The sequence below is a fragment of the Euwallacea similis genome, chromosome 24 (genome assembly GCF_039881205.1).
Source record: "Euwallacea similis isolate ESF13 chromosome 24, ESF131.1, whole genome shotgun sequence".
In the NCBI taxonomy this organism is placed as follows: Eukaryota; Metazoa; Arthropoda; class Insecta; order Coleoptera; family Curculionidae; genus Euwallacea; species Euwallacea similis.
The window spans coordinates 693,743-716,038 of NC_089632.1; the positions used below are offsets into that span (position 1 = coordinate 693,743).

At 34.6% G+C, this 22,296-nt stretch overlaps 2 protein-coding genes across 2 annotated transcripts; one reads left to right on the forward strand and one right to left on the reverse strand.

The window, feature by feature from the left end:
* Window positions 1-15,399: 15,399 nt before the first annotated feature.
* On the forward strand, window positions 15,400-17,428 carry LOC136416650 (uncharacterized). The gene is made up of 2 exons (XM_066401922.1): window positions 15,400-15,831; window positions 16,610-17,428. The coding sequence occupies exons 1-2, from the start codon at window positions 15,400-15,402 to the stop codon at window positions 17,426-17,428; spliced, it is 1,251 nt and encodes a 416-aa protein (XP_066258019.1).
* A 124-nt stretch (window positions 17,429-17,552) lies between these two features.
* Window positions 17,553-17,944, reverse strand: LOC136416651 (uncharacterized). Its single transcript, XM_066401923.1, has 2 exons — window positions 17,707-17,944; window positions 17,553-17,650 (listed from the first exon to the last, which is right to left on the reverse strand). The coding sequence occupies exons 1-2, from the start codon at window positions 17,942-17,944 to the stop codon at window positions 17,553-17,555; spliced, it is 336 nt and encodes a 111-aa protein (XP_066258020.1).
* Between the last annotated feature and the right edge of the window lie 4,352 nt (window positions 17,945-22,296).

A 22,296-nucleotide genomic window follows, 5' to 3' on the forward strand; every position in this document is an offset into this window, starting at 1 on the left:
CATGTGTGCAAAAACGGTATTAAATTCCACAAAGGGACAATAAACAAATCCCAAACCAACTATATTACTATTTCAGGACTGACGACATAAAAGCAAAAAGCATGTTTTGTGACTCTCGACGCTACGATTATTGGCCTCAGCTCGCGAAATAATCTAAACCGAATATATAGGTCCAATAAATCTAACCAGAATTAGAGCGGGGACTTTTTTGCGGGGTGTAACTCGTTAAAACAAAAATGTCCTTCATATAATAAATGGATGAGCAATGAAATACGCTCGGGATACATCTTTCATCGCGGAGGACCTCCGGATAAAAATCTGTGATTGAGAGCGACGATTTCAAAATGTTGGACGGTTGACGTACAACGTGTGAAAAAGTTGTCTTTGAGTGATTAATGATGCTAACATTAGCGACTCTTAATATATGAACAGCAAGAATTCAGGTTTTGCCCGCCTTGCTGCAAAGTGTGTAGGTGAAAGCCGTTTGATATCCAGAATCACTCGATGACAACATGGGGACAAAACTTGATTTTTCATATTTGATACATTTAAGGAATGTTGATGCAATACAAGAGACGTACATTTTTTCGTTGCGCTCCTATAGCGACACTGTCGCTACTATTTAGTATGAGCTGGTGAAATATTTTTCTCAATTAAATCTAATACATACTATAAGTTTCCCGAAGAGATACCAAAATAGTGGGTTTTTCATAAATTTTACTTTTTCACTTATAGAGCTATGATGTAGAGTACCGGCTAAAAGTGGAGAAACTCTCAATAATTTGCTGTAATTTTATACAGTATAGCAATATTCGACATACACATATGAATGTCGGAGGACTCGAAGGCGAGTTGCTTTCAGAAGCCATGAATCGCAAATTAAACTTAAGAAAAGTCGCTTATTACCACTAACTTATTACTAAGAACGAATGTCACTAAGATTACACTAATTAATATTTACACGAATATACATATGTATATCGACTACCGTAAATGATGATAAATATCTTATGCCAATGATCTCTTTACAACGGTGGTGTTGGATTCAATGGAGGAAGCTTGTTTGATTCGAAATTCGTAAGAACTGTTGTATTCCGCGACTCGGAAATCAAACTTTATTCCTCTAGTGTGAAGTCGATGGTTGACTGGATTTTCTTAAGGACCACTCTGAAGTTTACAGTCTCAGAGAAGCTGCTTTCGAGAAACAATAACTCTCACTTTTAACTTGATATTTATTGTGTTCTTCTGCGTAATATTAAAGAAAGAGTTACCATTAACAAATGAGTAAATTATCAAATTTGAGTTAGCGGATGAGCTCGAGACCATTCGCGTGGTGTCTCAAACCTAACTAACTTCTCAAAGTCCATCTAAAGTTCTAACATACATTCCACACAGAGACATAAATTAAAATTATACATTCCCACGCTGGAATATAAGAGTTATGTGATTACCTAGACTAAATCAAAGATAAATTCAAAACGTAGGGTCGAACACAAAATGCTGGCACTTAAAGGCTCTCTTATCACCGCCAGACTAAATCATAGATTTGGTGGTGACAAATTAATCGAAAAAAATATTATTATTAATATATTAATATATTAATATATGAGTTCATTGCTAAGGTCCGAACAGATGGACCGTATGTAAAATCGAATCATACGATGAGAGACATGACAATCCAGGGCCAGTCCTCTCAATCTCAACTCTCATTAATTACTACCCTCCCTTCTTGCTTTCCATTTCTTTCCTTTTTCTTTGTCCTCTGGCCTCGTTTTGCCCCCCTTGCATGTTAAAAACAAGTGTGTCCCTTATTCCCGGGGTTCCTGGAAGTCATACCATAAAGAATGACAACGAATGTTTTAGGTTGACAGAATAGCGAAAAACCAGAACCCCGATCGATTACATAGGGCCCTACCAATACAAGAAGTCTGTCTGTCTGTCTACTTAGGGGTATTCACCAAATTTATAGTGGCGCCGACATGTATGAATATAAGATAAGTGGTAAAGCAATAATTCAGAAAAACATAAAAAAAAGAACTTTTATTCTGAGCAAACATGATTAACATAAATTTTTACGTGGACAAAAATGGAAAAACATTTATGAAAATGAAAATTATCAATGCATTCTTTCAATATTTTGTTGGATAATCTATACTTTTAATAACCGTTTGGCATCTTTAAGTCATCGATTCTATCAGTTTTTTAATAACGTCTTCCGATATGCCTCCCCAAGCTCGTAATAAGGCATTGAACAATTCTTCTTAATTTTTAAATTTTTTCGCATTTTTATGTCTCACATCAGCTTCAAGTTGGTCCCATAAGTTCTCCAAAAGATTCAAGTCGGGGCTCTGCGCTGGCCATTTAATTGCCTCAACTTGTTCAACTTCCAAAAGTTTTTAATTAATTTGGCGGTATGCTTGAGATCATTGTCGTGCATAAATTTCCAAGTTAAAGGTAAGTTTACTTCAGAGTATGGTAACATTGTATTCTGAAATATATTGAGGTACATATGTCGGTCCATAATCCCATTAATTTGTACTAGTGCTCCTACTCCATGCCCAGAAAAACATCCCCAAACAAGGATGTTTCCTCCTCCGTGCTTTATTGTGGGTTTCATTAGGTTAGGATTGAATCGTTCATTCACCGAACGTCGTACCCATTTAATACATTCGATCCAATAGATTGGACTTACTTTCGTCTAGCCAGAGTATATTTTTCTACTGGTTAAAGATATAAGTCGAATGTTCCTAGGCCAATTTAATTCTGGCCTGTCTATTTTTTTTAGATATGAAGGGTTTTTTGGCAGGTCTTCTAACGTACAGTTTTACTTGGCACAAGCGTCTTCTAATTGATTTAAGAGAAATTGAAATCGATGGGTAGTCTTTTTTTATATCTTCAGTAGTTACAAATAGATTTTTCAACGTGCATTTTCTAATTAACTGGTCTGTGGCTAAAGTTGTTTTTTTGGGTCTTCCAAGTTTAGGAACACTAGCGAGGTTCCCTCGACATTGCATCATTTGAATTTGCTTGGAAACAACACTTTTATACAAGTTTAAATCTTTAGCGGTATCAACTTATTTTACTCCGGAACGATATTTATCAATTATGATTTGTTTAATTTGATCAGATAAATTCTTACCACGAGGCATTTTGTTGACCCTTTTAAATGTACTGCTAAAATCTGAACTTATTTAGGCGAGCAAAATTCATAGAGTGGTAAAGATAGAGAAAAGTTTCTTCATTTTTGTCCGTTTAAAATTATAAAGAATTTTTTCCCATTTATTATATATATATATTATACCCTCTCTTAGCGATAGTGATTAATGAAACCGCAAATATATTCTATGCGGCTCTAAATTCACCCCCCTTCCCTTCACTTTTTAACAAATTATTATTCTCAAAAAAATTAAAGGCAACATTAAAAAGACAAAAAATACTATCTTTGGACGTTTCTTTATTTTTCTAAATGTGGTTTACGTTGCTGGTAGGACAAAGAAGGGTGATTTTTTTAAATTGAAACACGGGTCAAGTGATATCTCAAATTAAAGATATTTCAAAACTACATTTAATGGTGTAATGCGATTTAAAATCGATAGATTAGTTTTTGTGAAAAAGAACTATAAGTAAAAAAAATAATTGTAAAAAATACAACACAAATTCCTGGTACATAAATAATTAAAAAAACGTATTTATTTATAAGAAATTGATTAAATTAAATATTCGAAATGGGCACCACTTTGCTTCTGACAAAAATATAACCTGTCAACAAATTTTTACCTTACGTTAACGAAGGTTTTTAGGTTAATAGATCTGAAAACTTCTGTAATTCGTCGTTTTTCTTGCACAAAAAAAAATTCTATTGCATTAAAGAACTAATTTACAATGATCCGGCTTGCAACTGCTCAAAGAAAATTATGAAGAAGAATAATGTGGTTTTAGTGGTTAAGAACGGTTTTATCTTGTGGTCGTAATGAGCTCCACGTGTCCATCGAGCCAGACGACTTTACACAGGATTATACAATGGAATAAGATGAGATGAAATGCAGGTTACCACAGAATAATGCAGATGGTCCGCTTGGTGATACAGATAGCTACATATGTAACTCCTGACATTTTATAAACATAACCGAAGACTGAATTGTATTGCATTTTTACGACATTTATTTTTTCTATTTATAGCTCTTGTTCTCAAACATTAATCGATCGATTTCATATTGCATTATGCTATTAAAAGTAGTTTTGAAATTCCTTTACTTTGAGATATTACTTGCTTCATGTTTTATTTTTTTTTAATTGGCCGTTTTGCTCTTCCGGTAATAGTATAAGCAACCTTTAGAAAAATAAACAAACATGAAAAGATAGTATTTTTCAATGTTCAAAATCAAATTCTATTCAATGCTGCCTTTACATTTTTTGAAATAATAATTTGTTAAAAAGTTAACAGAGGGAGGGGGGAGGGATATAGAGCCGCACTATATTTACTGCCTCATTATGAATGAGTACCTGAACTAAAATATGAGTATATTTATTTATTTTCAAGTGAAGCTAAAGTGATTTTAGTTAGAAACTCGAGACAATAAGGCGATTTTCCGCCGTGATTTGTGTAATATTTTATTTACTGCCGTAATATTTGTTTAATTATAATTCGAATTAATTCTTTAATATGTTGTCAGTTATTAGGTAAAATTTCACGAACAATATTGATAGGAAGCCTAAAATTTTTCTGATCTACCCAAATATTTTCATTTTAATGTTTAGGAGAACCTCTAAGTTTTGCCTTAGATGATGCAATAATCAAAACTATGCCCTATTTTTTGTGTGACAATTTACCAATCATCACCTTACTAGCTGATTAAAAAAAATTCATAATTCGATTGCGTTGCAGTGACTGAAACCTTGATTTATATGTAATTAGACTGGTCACTAGTCAAAAATGGCCACAATAGTTCGGTCATATGTATTACAGTGATGGAGTTGTAAAATAATTTCGTAGCTCAATAGTGTTGTAGTTGGAGCAGGCCTCTTTTTACCTTCCCAAACATTTTTACAAGATTTTTCAATGTAGAGAAAATTTTCAAACTTTACTTCAAAAAATTTCAGGCTCATTACATACTACCATACACTGCTACTTACCATATTTTAGTAAATATTTAGAAAACGATTAGAAATATCAGTTGAATGTAGGAGTGCTTAAAAATATTCTAATCCAACGAAGCATTTAAATTTCGAAAAATGACCGGATTGAGATAGAACGTAATAGCCATTTAGTTGACAAGTTTATTAATGATAGTGATTAATAATCGAGACCATTATTGTCATGTGTTAATAAAATTCATATGGGATTGTAATAGGAAGAGTGATATCAGAAAAACCAATATCATGTAACGCTGTAAAACTATAGGATTTATCACAATTTAATTACGTGTTCGCATTTGTCGAGTGGGTAAATAAACGTATAATACGTATAGAAATGTATAACATGTCCTCAGTTGGAATTCTGGTTCATCAAGCTCGTCAATATTAGATCTCTTTTGGCTCGATTAACTATTATCCTCCTTTGCATTTCTTGGGTTCACGATTTTTTTATGGAATATTTGGTGCTGGTGAGACCCAGTACTTCGACCTTCTTCTGTCGATCAGTGGCGACCGCTTGAGTCATTCTCATACTGTAGTCAGTTCATGTGTAGGTCTCCAATTTTGTCCTCATCGTTCCAATGCAAGGTGTCGACAAGTTTCATATTATTATCAAAAAGTTTTTTGTCGTTCAGTGCAAGGTTACAAAAAAGGTTCCCATGGATCCTTTTTTTGTAAAAGAGTTTCCTCAGCCCGGTTGTAAATCTGATTTAAATTGATAGTTATCCTCATTCCCCGAAATTTCCGAGTAATCTTTGAGCCGTGGTATCTGAATGAGAATGTGAGCGACCTCATTATTCTCTCATTAGTGTTTTTTTTTCTTTACGAAGTCGATCCAATTGTCGAATTAGTCCGGATGTATTTTCCCTGTACAAATGCTTTGTCAAACTGAATATTTTTACAGTTGATCAAAAATTGTACTTGTAACCAAATTTGATAAATTTGCGTTGGCTACATAAGGGCAAATTATTAACGTGCAGTTAACTTTAACATCAAGTCAGTTGCCATAGAACTCAAGAATTTCACCAACATCTCGGCTATTTCAACGTTGCTATGGAATTTAGTCTGCAAACAAGAGAGTATATTTCGAACATGATAGACTGTTTTTCTAAGTTCTTGTTAAATTGACTCGTCGAAATCTCATAATGTCACTGATATTCTTATTTATCGGCCGAAATATAATCTGGAAATTGTCGACGAAATGGGATAAACAACGCCTGTCTCAAAAGCTAACACATTAATCAATTTCTGAGAAGTAATGTTGTATTTAATGCTGTTCACAAGAAGTGCAAATAAATAAATCAAAGAGGAGTGGTAAATAATTTATAGGGATGGCGACCTTTTAAGAAAGGGTTTGATCAAGCAAGAAATGTAGATAATAGCATTAGAACGACGTCCTCAATTTGTTATTAAATTTACAAACTTGTTTTTGCATCACAAAATGAAAAAAATAGAAATTATTCATTAGTTAATGTTCACTTATCCGCTAAGGGATTCCAGATATTGGTGAACTAATTAATGTTAATTACATAATATTATTTCTGAAAAGTATCGTATAATTGTAAAAACCATTATTTCACTTAAAATTAAAGTACTTTGGCGTTTTTGCAACTTAATTAGACAACGTAAATAGCAAGTACATTGAGAAACAACTCTGCATTATAGCAGGAAGTTTCCAATTCGAAAGTCAAAAAGTTTGCTAATTAGCAGCTTTTTTTGCAGTCCGTAGTGCAAGCTGCTATAACAATAAAATCCCTTAAGTAAACACGTTGACTTGGGACTTAGAAGTTTTACAAAAGAGAAGAGTTTCGAATTTCGCGACCCCCTGACAGTGCTATAAATAATAGTTGTATAGAAATATCATATTATGTATATTACAAGGGGAAATGAAAGTATTTTATTATTACTGAGACATTTTATTGTTAATCGAGATGCCTAGCAGCGAGATAAATTAAATTGCGAAACAATAACGTATTTTTCGTCGAGAATATTATACTCCATATTTTATTTTTAATAACCAACCTTTAATAAAGATTAAATAATGCGCTCGAACATTGTTTTACAAGCACGGTAATAGTATAACTTTCAACATATCAATTAGCTTAACAATATTGTATTAAAGTATGTCGTATAAAGGCATTTACATTTTTAAATGAGACATTTTACATAAATGAAAAGTTCTTAATCTTTTAATTTTATTGTGTGCGATAGGGGAGGCGGTGCTTTCGCCGAACATGATGTATGACATAGCAGAAACATCCATTCTGGGTTGAGGACCATAGTTTCTTTTTTAATAAAATCCTTGTCATATTTGATGACCTGGATAGCTTTTTTGGTTAGTTTAGGTTAGTGCCGTTCAGATTAATATAAGATCTTCACCGCGGTGAATGCTATTCGAGGACCTTCTGAGAGTGCATTCTTCACCACTTCCGACTTTTCTGTTGACTCCAATTTGCAATTCCTTTTATGTTCATTGACTCTAGTGTTATGTTCGATTTTGTCCTGCCAATTCTAGTTACGAATCTATGTATGCATGATAGACCAATTGAACTTTGTTTTCCTTCTTCGGTTTCTTTTTGTTTTCCTCGTAGATGATCTTGTTGTTTCTTGATTACTGTTTCTTGGATGAATCTTTCTACTGAACTCTTTCTTACCATATCCGAGCCAACCAAGTCTTCTAAGTTCTTTCTACTGTTTTAGTTCCCGTTCAAGTTCGGATGTTGTACAAAGCTTTGTGGCTCATTCAGATAGGGTTATTATGTTTTCTCTTGTTTTGTTGGTATCACGATTCGATCCGTTGATGAGGTATTGATCGGAATCCTGGATGATTTATGTATGTCGCATGAACCAGTTGTCCATTTGATTTTTTGTTTACCACGACGTATAAAAGAGTAGCGTTTCGTCCCTCCTCCACCCTTCCCTTCACCATACCTCATGAAATTATATTTTTAAACCTACTGGGACAAATCATCAGAATTTCAGATTAGTCAAGAGCAAACGAAAATTGTTGTCAGTACTAGGCGGTTACAGAGTTCCACGCAATTGTCATTCTCAAATATCGGCTCTACGAAGTAGAGTATAAACGTGGGATGGAACAGAAAAGAAGTTGCATGATAGGGACAGTAGGAAAGTCAACAGTCACGGAGTATTCACGTTTAGAAGATCATTAGACGGTTTTTAATAAGGGGAATATCTTACACTAATCCCAACGGTACTACCTTAGGCTAAACAAAGAGAGCATCGAAATTTTCAAATACCGTCAAATGGAGTAATTAGTAACAGTGGGGTAATAAGTAATACGCCTATAATATTTGTTTGGGAATTTTTATTTTTTACTTTGTAGTTGTCCGATCTTTGCAAATCGGATAGTTTTCGAACGGTGGCAATACTGAGTATCAATGGTCGTGATATTTGTCACATTTTTTCCTTTTATTGTTGATTTGCTGCACGCCAAAAGTAAAGGTAATTCTTTCGTGACAAATATTGTCTAGAAATCTTCATTTTTACAGGCAAGTAGAAGCATTACTAATTACACCATAACCTCCATACGTTGTTCCTTATTTCCCTAAGAGTCGAACAAAATTAACTTGAAAAAGGTTGCACAATTTTCATGGCGGCAAGAGCATCAAACTTGAAAAACATCTTTTTTTTTAAACATTGGGGTAATAAGTAACACGTATATGGGAGGCTTATGGCAACTACAATAACCCACACATATACGTCACATAATAAACTATATAATTTCGATTACAATATATGTTTTGACGTGTAAAACAACACGTATTAATTTTTTCAGATGACAAAAACGTACAAACGGGTCGTCGACAGAGGAGGAAGGGCGATAGTCGATTTGGAGAGACAGTGCAAAGAGTTGAAAGCGGTCACGGAAGATCATATGTGTAGGTTTTTCTCCGTTGTCTAGGGGTTTATTAATTGGAGCTTCGGCAATTGTGTTTTAGGGATAGTTAGGGATCTTTCAATGATAGCCACGTTAACTTAACGATATGAATATATTAGATAAAAAACTGAGTAAAAAAGCGCGGGCACGACCCCTGAGTCTTCAGTCCACCAGGAAGCCAGGAAAAAGAGAACGATCCGCTTTCTCTCTAGCCTTAAGTATGAACATCCATGATCGTAAACCATGGGCGTACCTTAGGGGTAAATCGCCCTCATGCCCTAATCCTTAATCCTAACTTATAGCAGGATATCTACAAACTATGTACACTAAGCGGTCTGACAAGCGAATCCCACATATGTAATATGATAATATATCAAATATATCATAAGCATGGCTAGTTGGTTGGATTCAAACATATTATAGAGCAAATATTCTTTATGTCATTCTTAAAACAATAAAATAAGTTGTTTCTACAGAAAACTGTGTTACTTATGTAGTATCGGGTTTTGATACTACTGTATATATAGAATGGTGCTTATATCTTATAATGAAATCATAGGTCAAAAAAAAGATTATAAATATGCGTTTATTAATACAAAATAAACAAAGCGAAGGACAAAGTAACTTATGAATTTATGAGCGCGGGCGCGACTCCTGAGTTGCCAACGACAACCGAACCCAGAAGAAAAAAGAGCTTGTACATGCCCTGCAAATCCTTAAATACTAAAATCCGTGGTAATAAACTATGGGCGTACCCTGGATAGGGTGCCATCTGCACCACCCACCGCATTAAACCGTGGCGTTTTAGCTGGGAATTGGAACTGCAACTCTAAGGCCAACGGAATCTATCAAGGGCAATTCAAATGCCGACAAAGTATATTACAGACAGTTCCAATGCCGACTAAGTTTATTGCGGAGATTTCTAACACCGACAAGGCATGGTATGGGAAGTTCCCATACCCCAACTAATGCCCACCAGAGTCGTACCCCAGGGGTATGACAATCTTAAAGTTAATTCCTATTATCTAACATGTATCCAACTTAAAAGTAACACCTATCTACAAGGAATGCGATCCTACACTTATTACCCCATTTTCACTTTCGCCAAAAACATTAATTTTTCTTGAAAAAATCTATAAAAATAAGCGAAAATACATATAAACACCATATATATGTAAAGTTATGACCCACATCATATGAAATCCACTTCATACCGTGTACCTCTACCTATTAAAATATCGAAATAAATAAGTTCAAAAATTTTTTGTTACTAATTACCCTATTTGATGGTACAACAGCAACTTCATTAAAAAGGAAGAAATTATGACCTTCAACTGAGGGTGGAAGGGTATCCTACATTGCACATCGTGTGCGCCGAAGCCCCTCCCATCACTGCGTATATATAAGCGCAGGCATGCATAGAGTATAAATTTAACCGGCGACATAGTGAGAGCCTCACTTATCGTCAAAAAACACGAGACTGCCATTCGACCGTTGCCTTATTGCTTATTATAAGAAAATTTTGTTGTGACTGTAATCAATTGTTAATTACAAACGGTCTATTCGGGGACAGACATCAAAGTAATTAAACTGCATTTATTTTGACAAACGCACCTTCTCTTGAAAATTCCATTTTGAAGATAATTTTTTGGGTCACCTTGTAGAAAAGCCAAACTAATATTTCGATTAGTAACAAAGTTTTTTTATTGCTTTCAACACAAACTTGGAATGGTAGATAAGATTTCTACAATTCCAATCTTGTTTTCTTTATTCCTTTATTTTCGTAAAGAAGTTATCTTTGATTATATGCATAGTGCACATAACTGGCAAGAAAGTTTTTTAGCACGTTCGCGTAATTGCTGCCCTCGCTTGCAGTTTGTACGCCACATTTCACATTCGAAAAGAAATATTTCCTTCGCATGTTATGCTCGTAACTAAATCGTTTTTTGAACTATCGAAAAAATTGAGGTTGAAGTCCCCTGGGAATATAAATTTATTTTATCAATTTAAGAAAAAGAAACACGAATATATTAGTTGCATGTACGTACATATACAGGGTGTCTCTAAAAGGTGCGGAAAATATGGTACCACAAATTCCTGAGGCTAAAATATGATGATCTAATCCAACTTACCTCAGTCCAAAAGTTAACGATTTCGGAGATACAGAGTGTCAAATGTTCAATTTTGTTTTAGTTTTTCATAAATATATTTCTTTAATAACTGATGTATTATCACAATATTCGGCTAAGGGGGGTTTGGGGTGACAAATTGAAATCTGCTTCAATTTTCATTGGAAAATGTAGGGGGCGCCACCTGCGGTACTTTGCACACATTTAAAACGAAATAACTTTTTCGAGCCACACTGTATATTACTTCTAAATAAAATTTCTTATTCTCCAACTTCTTTTTTATACCTAGTAAGAGTTGATTTGAGCAGTCGTTTTTGAGATATCTGGATTTAAAAATTTTTAATTATTATTCATTTTGGTCAGAATAGAATGAATTATGGCTTATCTTTTGATAAGTGAAACTCGTAAAATTCCTGAAAAACCTCTGATTGTGAGGAGTGTTGTTGTTGATGTTTTTGGTACATTGTTGATTTTTTTCCGGTGTTTATGTTTTAAATTGCAAATAGTAGAAAAATCGTGAAAGGAAATTAGTAAGCACCGGTGAATCGTGAAACAAGTTGCGAATTTAATTTTCATCATGGCTGTACAGTATACCAATGAAGAAATAACCGATATGTTATTGGTTTTTGGATATTGCCAAGGAAATGGTTTACAATCTTACAGAGTATACAGTGAAAGATTTCCAAATCGTTGCTTACCAAACCATAAAACTTTCGCGGCAGTTGAAAGACGTCTTTGTGAAACGGGTAAGTTTGCGCTTGTTTCTATTAATTATGGTCGTGCAAAAAATTCTCTCTAGCCGAATATTGTGATAATGCATCAGTTATTAAAAAACATATTTATGAAACATTAAAATCAAATTAAACTTTTAACTCTCTGTATCTCCGAAATCGTCCACTTTTGAACTGAGGTAAGTTGGGTTAGATCATCATATTTTAGCCTCAGGAATTTGTGGTAGTATATTTTCCGCACCTTTTAGAGACACCCTGTATAATATAGGAATGGACCAATCATGCTTCGCCTAAGTGGTATTAGAGAAGTTCTGTCAACTTGAGAAAATCGATTGTGGTTTAGCTCCTTGAACTCGTGGGGGTCACAAAATTGGTTGCCTTAAGTATGTTATGTGAGATGTTGGAGCTTTCTCTTCTGGTGTTACGAGGCGCTTTAATAGAATTTCCCATCCCCACAGAGACCCGGGTGAATCCCGGATCGAATTAGCCTCAAGTAGAGCAGTGCTGGAAGGTATCCCAGCGAAAGCTCTCCTGTTGGACGAAGTAAAGAAAAACTACTCTGTTGGTACTTCTCGTAGGAAATTTCGGCCTTCCCTGAAGCGTTTACAGGCTTTGGAGTCCATGCAGATCCCAAAGAGTAGACACAAATTGAGGGTGGTACATTAGGGTCTTTTCTCCAGGGAGAAAACAATATTTTAGATTGCAGAGGCATACATAGCCATGGCTTAGATGGAGGCCGATCTTTCCTCGTTAGGAGTTGCATGGCTCAATGGAAAGTCGCCCTGTTGTCGAACCACCGTACTCGAGTAATTTCATGAAGATTGTATCGTCGCATGTCGACCCATCCAGCAGATCTAGTGAAATCCTTGAAGAACGAGCTTTCATTACGAGTTTTCTTAGCGTTGGCAAGCGGCCCTCAGACTTTACAGCACGTTTGCCTTCCTTTCCCTGGTGTCGAATCCAGAATCGCTCGTCCCCTGCTGCAGGGCTACCGTTGCTCGTCACTTGAAAATCGGGATGAGAAGCTTAGATAAGAGAAGCCCTTTGAGGTGCGTCTTACTCCTTAAAACCATCTCAGATGCCATATCTCAAGTCCTGGATTTCCAACCACCGATCCCCGATTTTGGCGTGAATCGCTGCATAATAGGTGCGTGCGTTGAAATGGAGAATCTTATTGAGGTGGTTATTTTATATTATGTTTATTCTATATAATGAAATTTATGAATAATGTTTCATATGTTATTAAAAAAAGAAATATGATTTTTTATTCTTTTTCATTAAAACCTTTATGGTCTACCCAATCCTCTACCTGCCTGGCCTTTGGCATAGGTAGTAATTCGAAGTTCCTTTTCCCTGATGTGTCAACAAAGGCGGTTCAATAATATGAAATAAAATTCCCAATTTCTCTTCCAGAGATATAAATCTAATATCCGTCCCTATCATAAGAGGTTTTTCTGTATATTTCCTTTTGATCTCGAGCAAAAAAATCGGATTTTCTTAATTATCGTAAAGTTAATATTTGCCCTGCCTGTATTCGTAATCGAGTTACTTCAAATTACTTTCCCATTTCTTGACTGACGTACGATCCTATCCGCGTTAATGATGTTTACTCATTTCTAAGCTTAAGAAAAAGCATTGATTTAGGACTGGGCAGATATTAAAGATTTAATGAGAGTTGATAGTGATATAATGGATAATGCTGGATTGGAACGTCTCAAATCAGCACTTTGATTAAATCGTTTTTGATAAATAACATAGAACTCTGGATGCAACACGTGTTAAAATTTAATACTATAGTCAGTTTTACTAGAAATAAAGCTATGAAATTTGGCACTGCTAACTTCATACTAATAAACCAATTTACTTCAAAAATTTCTTTAATTTGTATCTATTAGCATTCCTCCTATGTGGAAAATTGATGTCACTTCGAAACGACATGTAAAAGTTGTAAACGTTTAAATATAAGAAGTTTAAAATTATTGAAATTTTATAAAATGAATGATGAATGATGAATAATGAATTTATAAAAATAAATGCATTATTTTGGATTTTTACCATGCTTCTTAACTCAATTGATTTTTTAGCGAAAAATTGTAAATGAGCATCCTCCAAGTTTCATAGTTTTAATTCTAGAAGAACAAACTCTCAAATGGGACTAAAATTTTCACTCGTGAAATTTTATCTTAAACGTTAAAAAATTACTATATACATACAGGGTGTTTCAGAATAGTATGTCATAAATTTAAGGGGTGATTCTATGAGTGATTTTGAGAAAAGAAGTTTATATGAACCTAGGTCCGTTTTCTCTTTCTGTATGAAATACAGGGTCTTAAAGTTTGCTATATACAGGGTATTTCAAATTCGACCCTCACCATTGGGATCTCGGAAACTAGAGGAGATACGAACAAGTTTAAATGGGGGTAAAGTTGCGTAATTTAGCGCTTGATCGGATACCATTTTCAAAATTTTAATTTTCCGAGTACTTCCGAAGATATCCGAGAAAAACTAAGAATTAGAGAATCCATTTTTATTTTTTGTTAGTGTTATTTGAAAAAGGAAAATTAAATCCGTAAGCACATTTTCATTGCCACTTTTTCTCAGCTACACGATGACATATTCAGATTTGCCATCCGACGTTTCGTCTTTTGGCTACCATTATCAACTTTATTTTTTCTTATGGGCGCCATATTGAATTTTTCGACAGAAAAATAGTGCGTTTCATTCTGATTTCATTGATATAAAACTTCTTATAATTTACTTTTTTAAAAGCCGAAATATTTAAATAAAAAGAAATATCACATAGTTGACCTTGACTTCATCGAAAGTCTTTCTTTTGTTCACGTTTTATGACAGAACTCCTCAAACGAGATTAGAGCGTGTGCAGATTTCCAATGAAAATGAGCTTCAGAAATGAAGAGAAACGAGATATGTTAAGACTTTATTACTTTGATAGGAACAGCACGAAAACAGCTTAAATGTATTTTGAGTTATATCCGGAAAGACAACAACTGCATAAAACATTATTTAAAACTTTGGATGAACATTTCGAAAGCACCAAACTCACCAAACTGACCAAAAACCTAAAATGAAGTATGGAAGCAGAATGAAAAAAAATTTTCAAAGGTACAAAACTCTGCTAAATGATGATTCAAAGTTTTAAATAATGTTTTATGCGGCTGCTGTCTTTCCGGATATAACTCAAAATACATTTGAGCTGTTTTCATACTGTTCCTATCAAATTTGTAATAAAGTCTTAACATATCTCGTTTCTTTTCATTTCTGAAGTTCATTTTCATTGGAAATCTGCGCAAACTCTAATCTCGTTTAAGGAGTTCTGTCATATAAAGGCGCGTATTCATCTGAGCACGAACGGGAACGAGGCAAAGCGAGGACGAACGGATGTCTCGTTTGTATTGTATTTTTGTTTCGAATGATAATTGCCGAGGCATCGAACGAGGCATTTATCCATCCGTGCGGAGCGCATACAGTAGTCAACTATTGAGACAAGATGGAGGAGGTAGACAATGTGGTAGTGGCTAGTGCTGCATTTGTAGTTATAGCTGGATTATTAAAAAAGAGAAAAAAGAAGCGTTGGTGGACAACATCTCTATACAGAAATAGACTTATACCTAGGGGTCAGTTATTTTTGAATAGCATGGTGGAAGAAAAAAATGGTCATTTTCGAAACTTTGTTAGAATGTCCTCCGTAGACTTTAATTTATTATTGGAATCAATTCGAGATGATATTTCTAGAAATGATACACGATTTCGCAAAGCTGTGACAGCTGAAGAACGATTGGCTATAACACTGAGATATTTAGCAACTGGTGATTCATATACTAGTTTGCAATATCTTTTTAACGTATCGAAACAACTAATTTCAAAAATAATACCAGAAGTGTGCAGGTCGCTAGTGAAGAACTTATCCCAACATGTAAAGGTATTTATTTAAATCCTAAAAAAATCTTTTATACAAACGTTTATTTTATATTAATGATTATTAATTATTAATTAGTATTAACATTAAACGAATATTCATGCGGTGTGTCCCAAATGTCTTGGGGTGATTGTAAAGGTGAGGCAGTGTAAGATGAAGCTGGTGATGGTGAAGAAGAATCATGTGATAAGTCAGAATTGGATCGGGATGCTGAATATTGAGACAAAGTTGAAGCAGTTTGTAATTCAGTTAGTTGTCGAGTGTGTGTTGTAAAAGATATTGGATTTTGTTGAGCATGGGACGCTTGTGTTGTAAAAGGTTGACATTGCATTTGCGGTGGTATTGAAAATTGTTGGATGTTCATTTCGGCTTGAAAGAAAAGGTTGTGTATTTGGTGCTGCAGTATTGTACGAGTTCTATTATCATATTTTCGAAGTTTTTCTGCAATATATTCACCAAATAAGGAATTTTCATCTCTTGATTTCCCTTTTACTGTATTCTGTAAAATGTTAAAGGCCTCATTTATGCGAGGATCCTCAGAGCGCTTTCTTTTTGGAGGCACATTCTTAGGAGATACAAATTTGTTTTTGGGCGAGTTGCTCGAATTACCAACAGCATTATTTTCTTTATTTTGATTATCGTTATCAGTGGCTAAAACAAAATAGGTCATCGGAATTCCTATTTGAATTGTCTATGGCTTCGTTCGGATCTAAATTTTGTATAGGCTCTTCTTGAGTTATTTCTTCTGCATAATTCTAAAAAGAAAACAAATTTATTTTAGGTACCTTCCACAGCTGAAGAGTGGACAGAAATATCAAAACAGTTTGACGAAATATGGAACTTTCCACAGTGTATCGAAGCGCTTGATGGAAAACATATTTTATTACAATCGCCAATTCATAGTGGAAGTACATACTATAACTACAAATCAAGCTTTAGCATTGTATTAATGGCTCTTGTTGATGCTGATTACAATTTCCTCTACGTTAATATTGGCTGTCAAGGAGGAGTATCTGACGGAGGAGTATTTAAAAACTGTCAGTTATATAAGGACTTGGAAAAAAATAAGTTACATTTTCCGGAATCCTCGTCCTTACCGGGCAGAAATGAAAAGGTTCCATTTGTTTTTGTTGCAGATGAAGCGTTTGCTTTGTCACAAAATATCATGAAACCGTATTCTGGATTACACGTGAAAGGTTCTAAAGAACGAATCTTCAATTACAGATTAAGTAGAGCCAGGAGAGTTGTCGAAAATGCTTTCGGAATAATTTCATCTGTATTTCGAGTATTAAGAAAGCCAATGCTACTCGAACCAGAGAAAGCTGAACTTATTACTATGACTATAATTTGCTTACATAATTTCTTAAGAAAAAGCCATTCATCAAAAAATTTATATGCACCAGAAGGTACATATGACAAGGAAGTAAACGAACAAGTTATTCCTGGCTCTTGGAGAAGTGACTGCGATAATATTACATCTTTAATTCCCTTAAGAAATATTCCACGAAAATCATCGCTATCAACTAATAACATCAGAACTGAATTCGCTGAATATTTCTCTTCAAACGGATCTGTTGTTTGGCAAAATGAATATGCTTAAAATGTATGTTTCTGCCTTTACCTAGATATGATAAAATATTTGTGTTTAAAAAATAATTATTCTCTTGGTCATTAAATTTGAAAAACCATTTCATTTTTTCTAAGTTTATGGTTTCATTAATTATTTAAATTACCGATATTGTTGTGCGAATCTCCTCTGGATCTTCCAGAAACTTTAAAGCATCCCAAGCGAACCACTTCGAAATATATATGTCGTTGCGACCTGAAATCATAACTTTAATTCATGCACTATTATCACAATACAATTAACTAACTTACCTTTACCTGTCCCCGTGTTTTGTAGAATACGATTTTTTTCTCTACGTCGAGAGCCGCGGAGACTCTCAATTTTTTTTTTTAATACTGCAATGTCTTCATCACAAATTTCGCTGATTTCCCGCCAAGCATCCTCTTTTTTAATAACATTATAATAAAACTTGTCACTTTTTTGCCATAAAATAGGTCGTTTTTCATACTCTTTGATAAAACTTAATGTTTTTTCATTATCCCAACTCATTGTGTTTTATTATTTAAATAAATGATAGTTTACTGGACTTAATTATAAAAATAAATAGCGCAGAGGCAAAACGAAGCAGTCGAAATGTACAAATGCCGTCTACACTTAACCAAACTTTTCTTTGAAGTACCGACTTGCATCGGATGGGATTCGAACTGCCTCAGATCGTTCGTCGCACAACCGAATGTAGTTTGCCGCGCCTCGATACCACGTCTACATACGTATGATCATACGTCCTCGCTTTGCCTCGTTCCCGTTCGTGCTCAGATGAATACGTGCCTTAACGCGAACAAAAGAAAATCTTTCGATGGATTCAAGGCCAACTATGTTATTTTTTTTAAATTTAAATATTTCGACTTTTAAAAAAGTAAATTATAAGAAGTTCTATATCAATGAAATCAGAATGAAACGCACTATTTTTCTCTCGAAAAATCCAATATGGCACCCATAAGAAAAAATAAAGTTGATAATGGTAGCCGAAAGACGAAACGTCGGATGGCAAATCTGAATATGTCATAGTGTAGCTGAGAAAAAGTGGCAATGAAAATGTGCTTACGGATTTAATCTTCCTTGTCAAATAACGCTAAAAAAAATAAAAATGGATTCTCCAATTTTTAGTTTTTCTCAGATATCCTCGGAAGTACTCGGAAAATTAAAATTTTAAAAATGGTATTCGATCAAGCGCTAAATTACGCAACGTTGCACCCATTTAAACTTCTTCGTATCTCCTCTAGTTTCCGAGACCCAATGGTGAGGATCGAATTTGAAATACCCTGTATATATATATTTTTTTTGAATAAGGCCGGACCTGCATTAAATATTTTTATCAAACTTGGTGGGCGTAAGTTAGGTGTAGAAACACATCTTTTAAGAGATAAACAAGTTTTTAAATTTAAACAGTAGCGCCCCCAAGGCCTTGATTATTTTATGTGTTAGGACTTGCGACGTATTGTTATATCATGGATTATAGTTATGTTATTTATTAGTTTAAATGTTCAAAGTGAGTTTAAGAAACTGAAGCTACACCCATGGACAACCCCAGCCATTGGGTAATACTGTTGGAATTCCCAGCGCTTAACATCCATCTTCGGCTGAGGGAAGTTATTTTATGATTGGGATTTCCAGCACTATTCTTTGTCGGACTAAAATTGCGAATCTAAATTAAAGGTACCGCCAAAGGATACAATGGCTGGGCTCCAATAAAAGCCCAGCGACCATGCCTCTAAGTGCTACGCTTTAACGCGACAAGGTAGCCTAGAAGCCGCTAATGGGGCCTTATGGGGAATACGTCTATGGGTGTTACACTTCCGTATCAGTACTTAAGGAGGGTGCGGAACTGAAGAGGCTCTCTTTTCTCATTACTTCATCACGGACTCGTGTGCCCTAGATTCTTCTCGTCAACATTCTTTAAATAACGTATTTCGCGATATTGTATAGTTGTTAATGTTACCAATAAACCTTTGTTAAGTTTAGAAGATTTAGTTTCTTTTATATGCGAAAACAGTGTCTCTGAGACTGCGAACTCAGGGTGGTCCTTCATAATCGATCAATCCAGTTCACGATCTACATAGTTCACGGTTATCGTATCGAAAGGGGTGAATCGACCCAACCACATACACGCGTCAAAATTTGGACCAAACATTTTGTGAAAAATATGTTACGCCGCTGCTTTTTCAAAAAATAAAAATCGTTTTCTTAATTCTAGTTCTTGTTGTTAAAAAATGGTCTCTTGAATTTTTTTCAGCGCTTTCAAACAACAAACGGATTAGTTAACATTGTATAATATATTATAATAACGATCAAATTAGTTATAATAATATTAAATTTGTAGCAATTTATAACGATCATTCAAACAACAAAAAAATTAAATAAGTTGCTGAAAATGTCCTCCGCCTGCAATGACACATGCGTCAGCCCTTTTTCTCATATTATCGCGCACTCTTTGAAAAATTCCTTAAGTATTTCTAATAGTGTTACGAGAAGTTATTATGCGATTTTTTTTCATGGCTTTGGAGGCGCCACTGCTTAAATATAAAAATTCCTTTTTCTCTCAAAACATATGTTTCTACACCTAACTTACGCCCACCAAGTTTGATAAAAATATTAAATGCAGGTCCGGACTTATTAAAAAAGAAAATATAGCAAAGTTTAATACCCTGTATTTCAGACAGAAAGCGGACCTAGGTTCATATAAACTTTTTTTCTCACAATCATTCATAGAATCACCCCTTAAATTTATGACATACTATTCTGAAACACCCTGTCTTTATACATTTTACCGATATAGATTTTACTGTTATTAAGTTCCATTTCACGGCTGAAGGCCCATCTTATTTCGACCATTTTTCTCGACACATTCCGGCCGTTTAACTTACACGGGGAATCGATTTATTTGGGAATCTTATTGCTTAACTAAACAAAAATATCGATTTTTTTATTTATTACGCGTTCACGAGGTCTCCTGTGTACCCAACCAAAATAAATCAGTTTTATTTGAACCGTAATTTGCGCCAACACAAGCTTAGCGTCTAACTCGAAGCTAGGCCCGGTTTTTCAAACTGCTGGCAACATGGCTAGTAACATAGTTACCAGAAAAACGACTCCGTTGGAGCTGAGAATTGATCAATTTCTTCACTTTCGTGGAAATGATCTTGCTGTTTTAGTTAGCAGAAACTTAAAAAACGGGGTCCTAGCAGGATAACTTATACATGGATTGTGGTATTGTCTGTAATTAAAAACGTGTCTAAGCTAAGTCAAGCCTATGTTGATGTAATGCAATTGACGGTAACTTATAGCGCTACATATAGTTTTCAAGTTCTTACACATCGACTTATCACATCAACATCTTCAAGATAAACCTCGTAAATCTGTTAAAAATAAGTTAAATCTAAAGCATGGCTCTTAATTTATTTGAGTTTGACACACCTTTTTCCACAAAGTTGGTAGCTGAAAATGGAAATTTAGACCGAATATGAAATGAAAGCAAACTTCCATTACTATAGGTTGTAAGCCTCTTCCATCCTGTTTCCCGTGAAATCGGATGTAACACAAGGAGAGAATAAACAGGATTTCAAGCGATCTTGTAACAGCTGCTCCATGTTCTTTTATAGATGTTTATAGACTCTGTCAAAAAGGCATTCCCATTAGGCATTACCACTAAATATAAAAAGGAGAATTTAGTAAGTCTTACGGATCCTAAATTGTGTTAGCAAAAAATTCCGTTAAAATGAAGTTTTATAAAATACCGTAGAAAAGACTGTAAACAAAAACGTTTAAAAAGTATTAAATGATGTGTCATTAACTACTCAAGCAAAAAGTTTGCCAAGGGTCGAAGATACACGTAGTATCGCTATCTCGCATAAAGCCTTAAACCAATCATTTATTGAAAAGCCAGGTGTGACATCAATGATTTATAAAGTGTCGTATTATTTGCAGTTAATTCTGATTTGTTACCATTTATTTCTAGCAAGAAAATAGCAAAGCATAATTAAGTGTAACGGTGCGAAAAGGGAAATAAGATAACACATAAGGATAATTTCGTCCAATTTGTTATCCAGTCTGTCTTGTCTCGAATTTTCCGTCCCAAGGGTGAAGCGCTTTTGCTGAAGTGGAAGAAGTCCTAACATGGGGTTCAAAATTTACCGTGCAAAATCTAAATCTTGCGCATCGGGTTAATTATTATTACCGCGTTAGTTATTTCATTTATTCTCATATAATATGCAATATATTCGTTGATTAATTAATTTGTTTTAACGCGAAGCTATCTAGTGATATTAGTATCGCAATATATTCATAATAAATGAGATATAAGATACCCTGGTATACCCAGTTTCGTAAATTTGACTTGGCAACCTTAGGGCCAAATTATTAATGTTTTGTTAATTTCGGTTCGATAAAAGCCAAGAATTTGGCTTTTACTTCGACTCTATTTTAACGTTGCTATGGAAACTAGCTAGCAGGTCACAGCATGTTAATAATTAGGCCCCTTAAGGAATTTTCATACTGCTGTCTAACTGTGTAATTAAGGGAGGAAAAAACTCTATACGTGACAAACAAAAACTTGATGCAAGCTTCTTCCGAAATAAACGTAATTTCATTATAACCAGGGATATCGGAATTAGGCCTTATTGTATAAGCTGCGGTGCCTGCAGCGCTTGCTCTGGCAATTAATTATAATCCGAAATCCAGTTTATAAGGATCCAGACCGAGGCAAAGGTCACAGTTTGGTAACGCCGATTTGGGATTTAGTGAAACGCTATGTAAATGTTTACTGATAAATCCCTTAGATAGGCGTTATTGAATATCGCCATGAGAATTACAGGAAGAATAGACCTCAAGATTTCGATAACGTT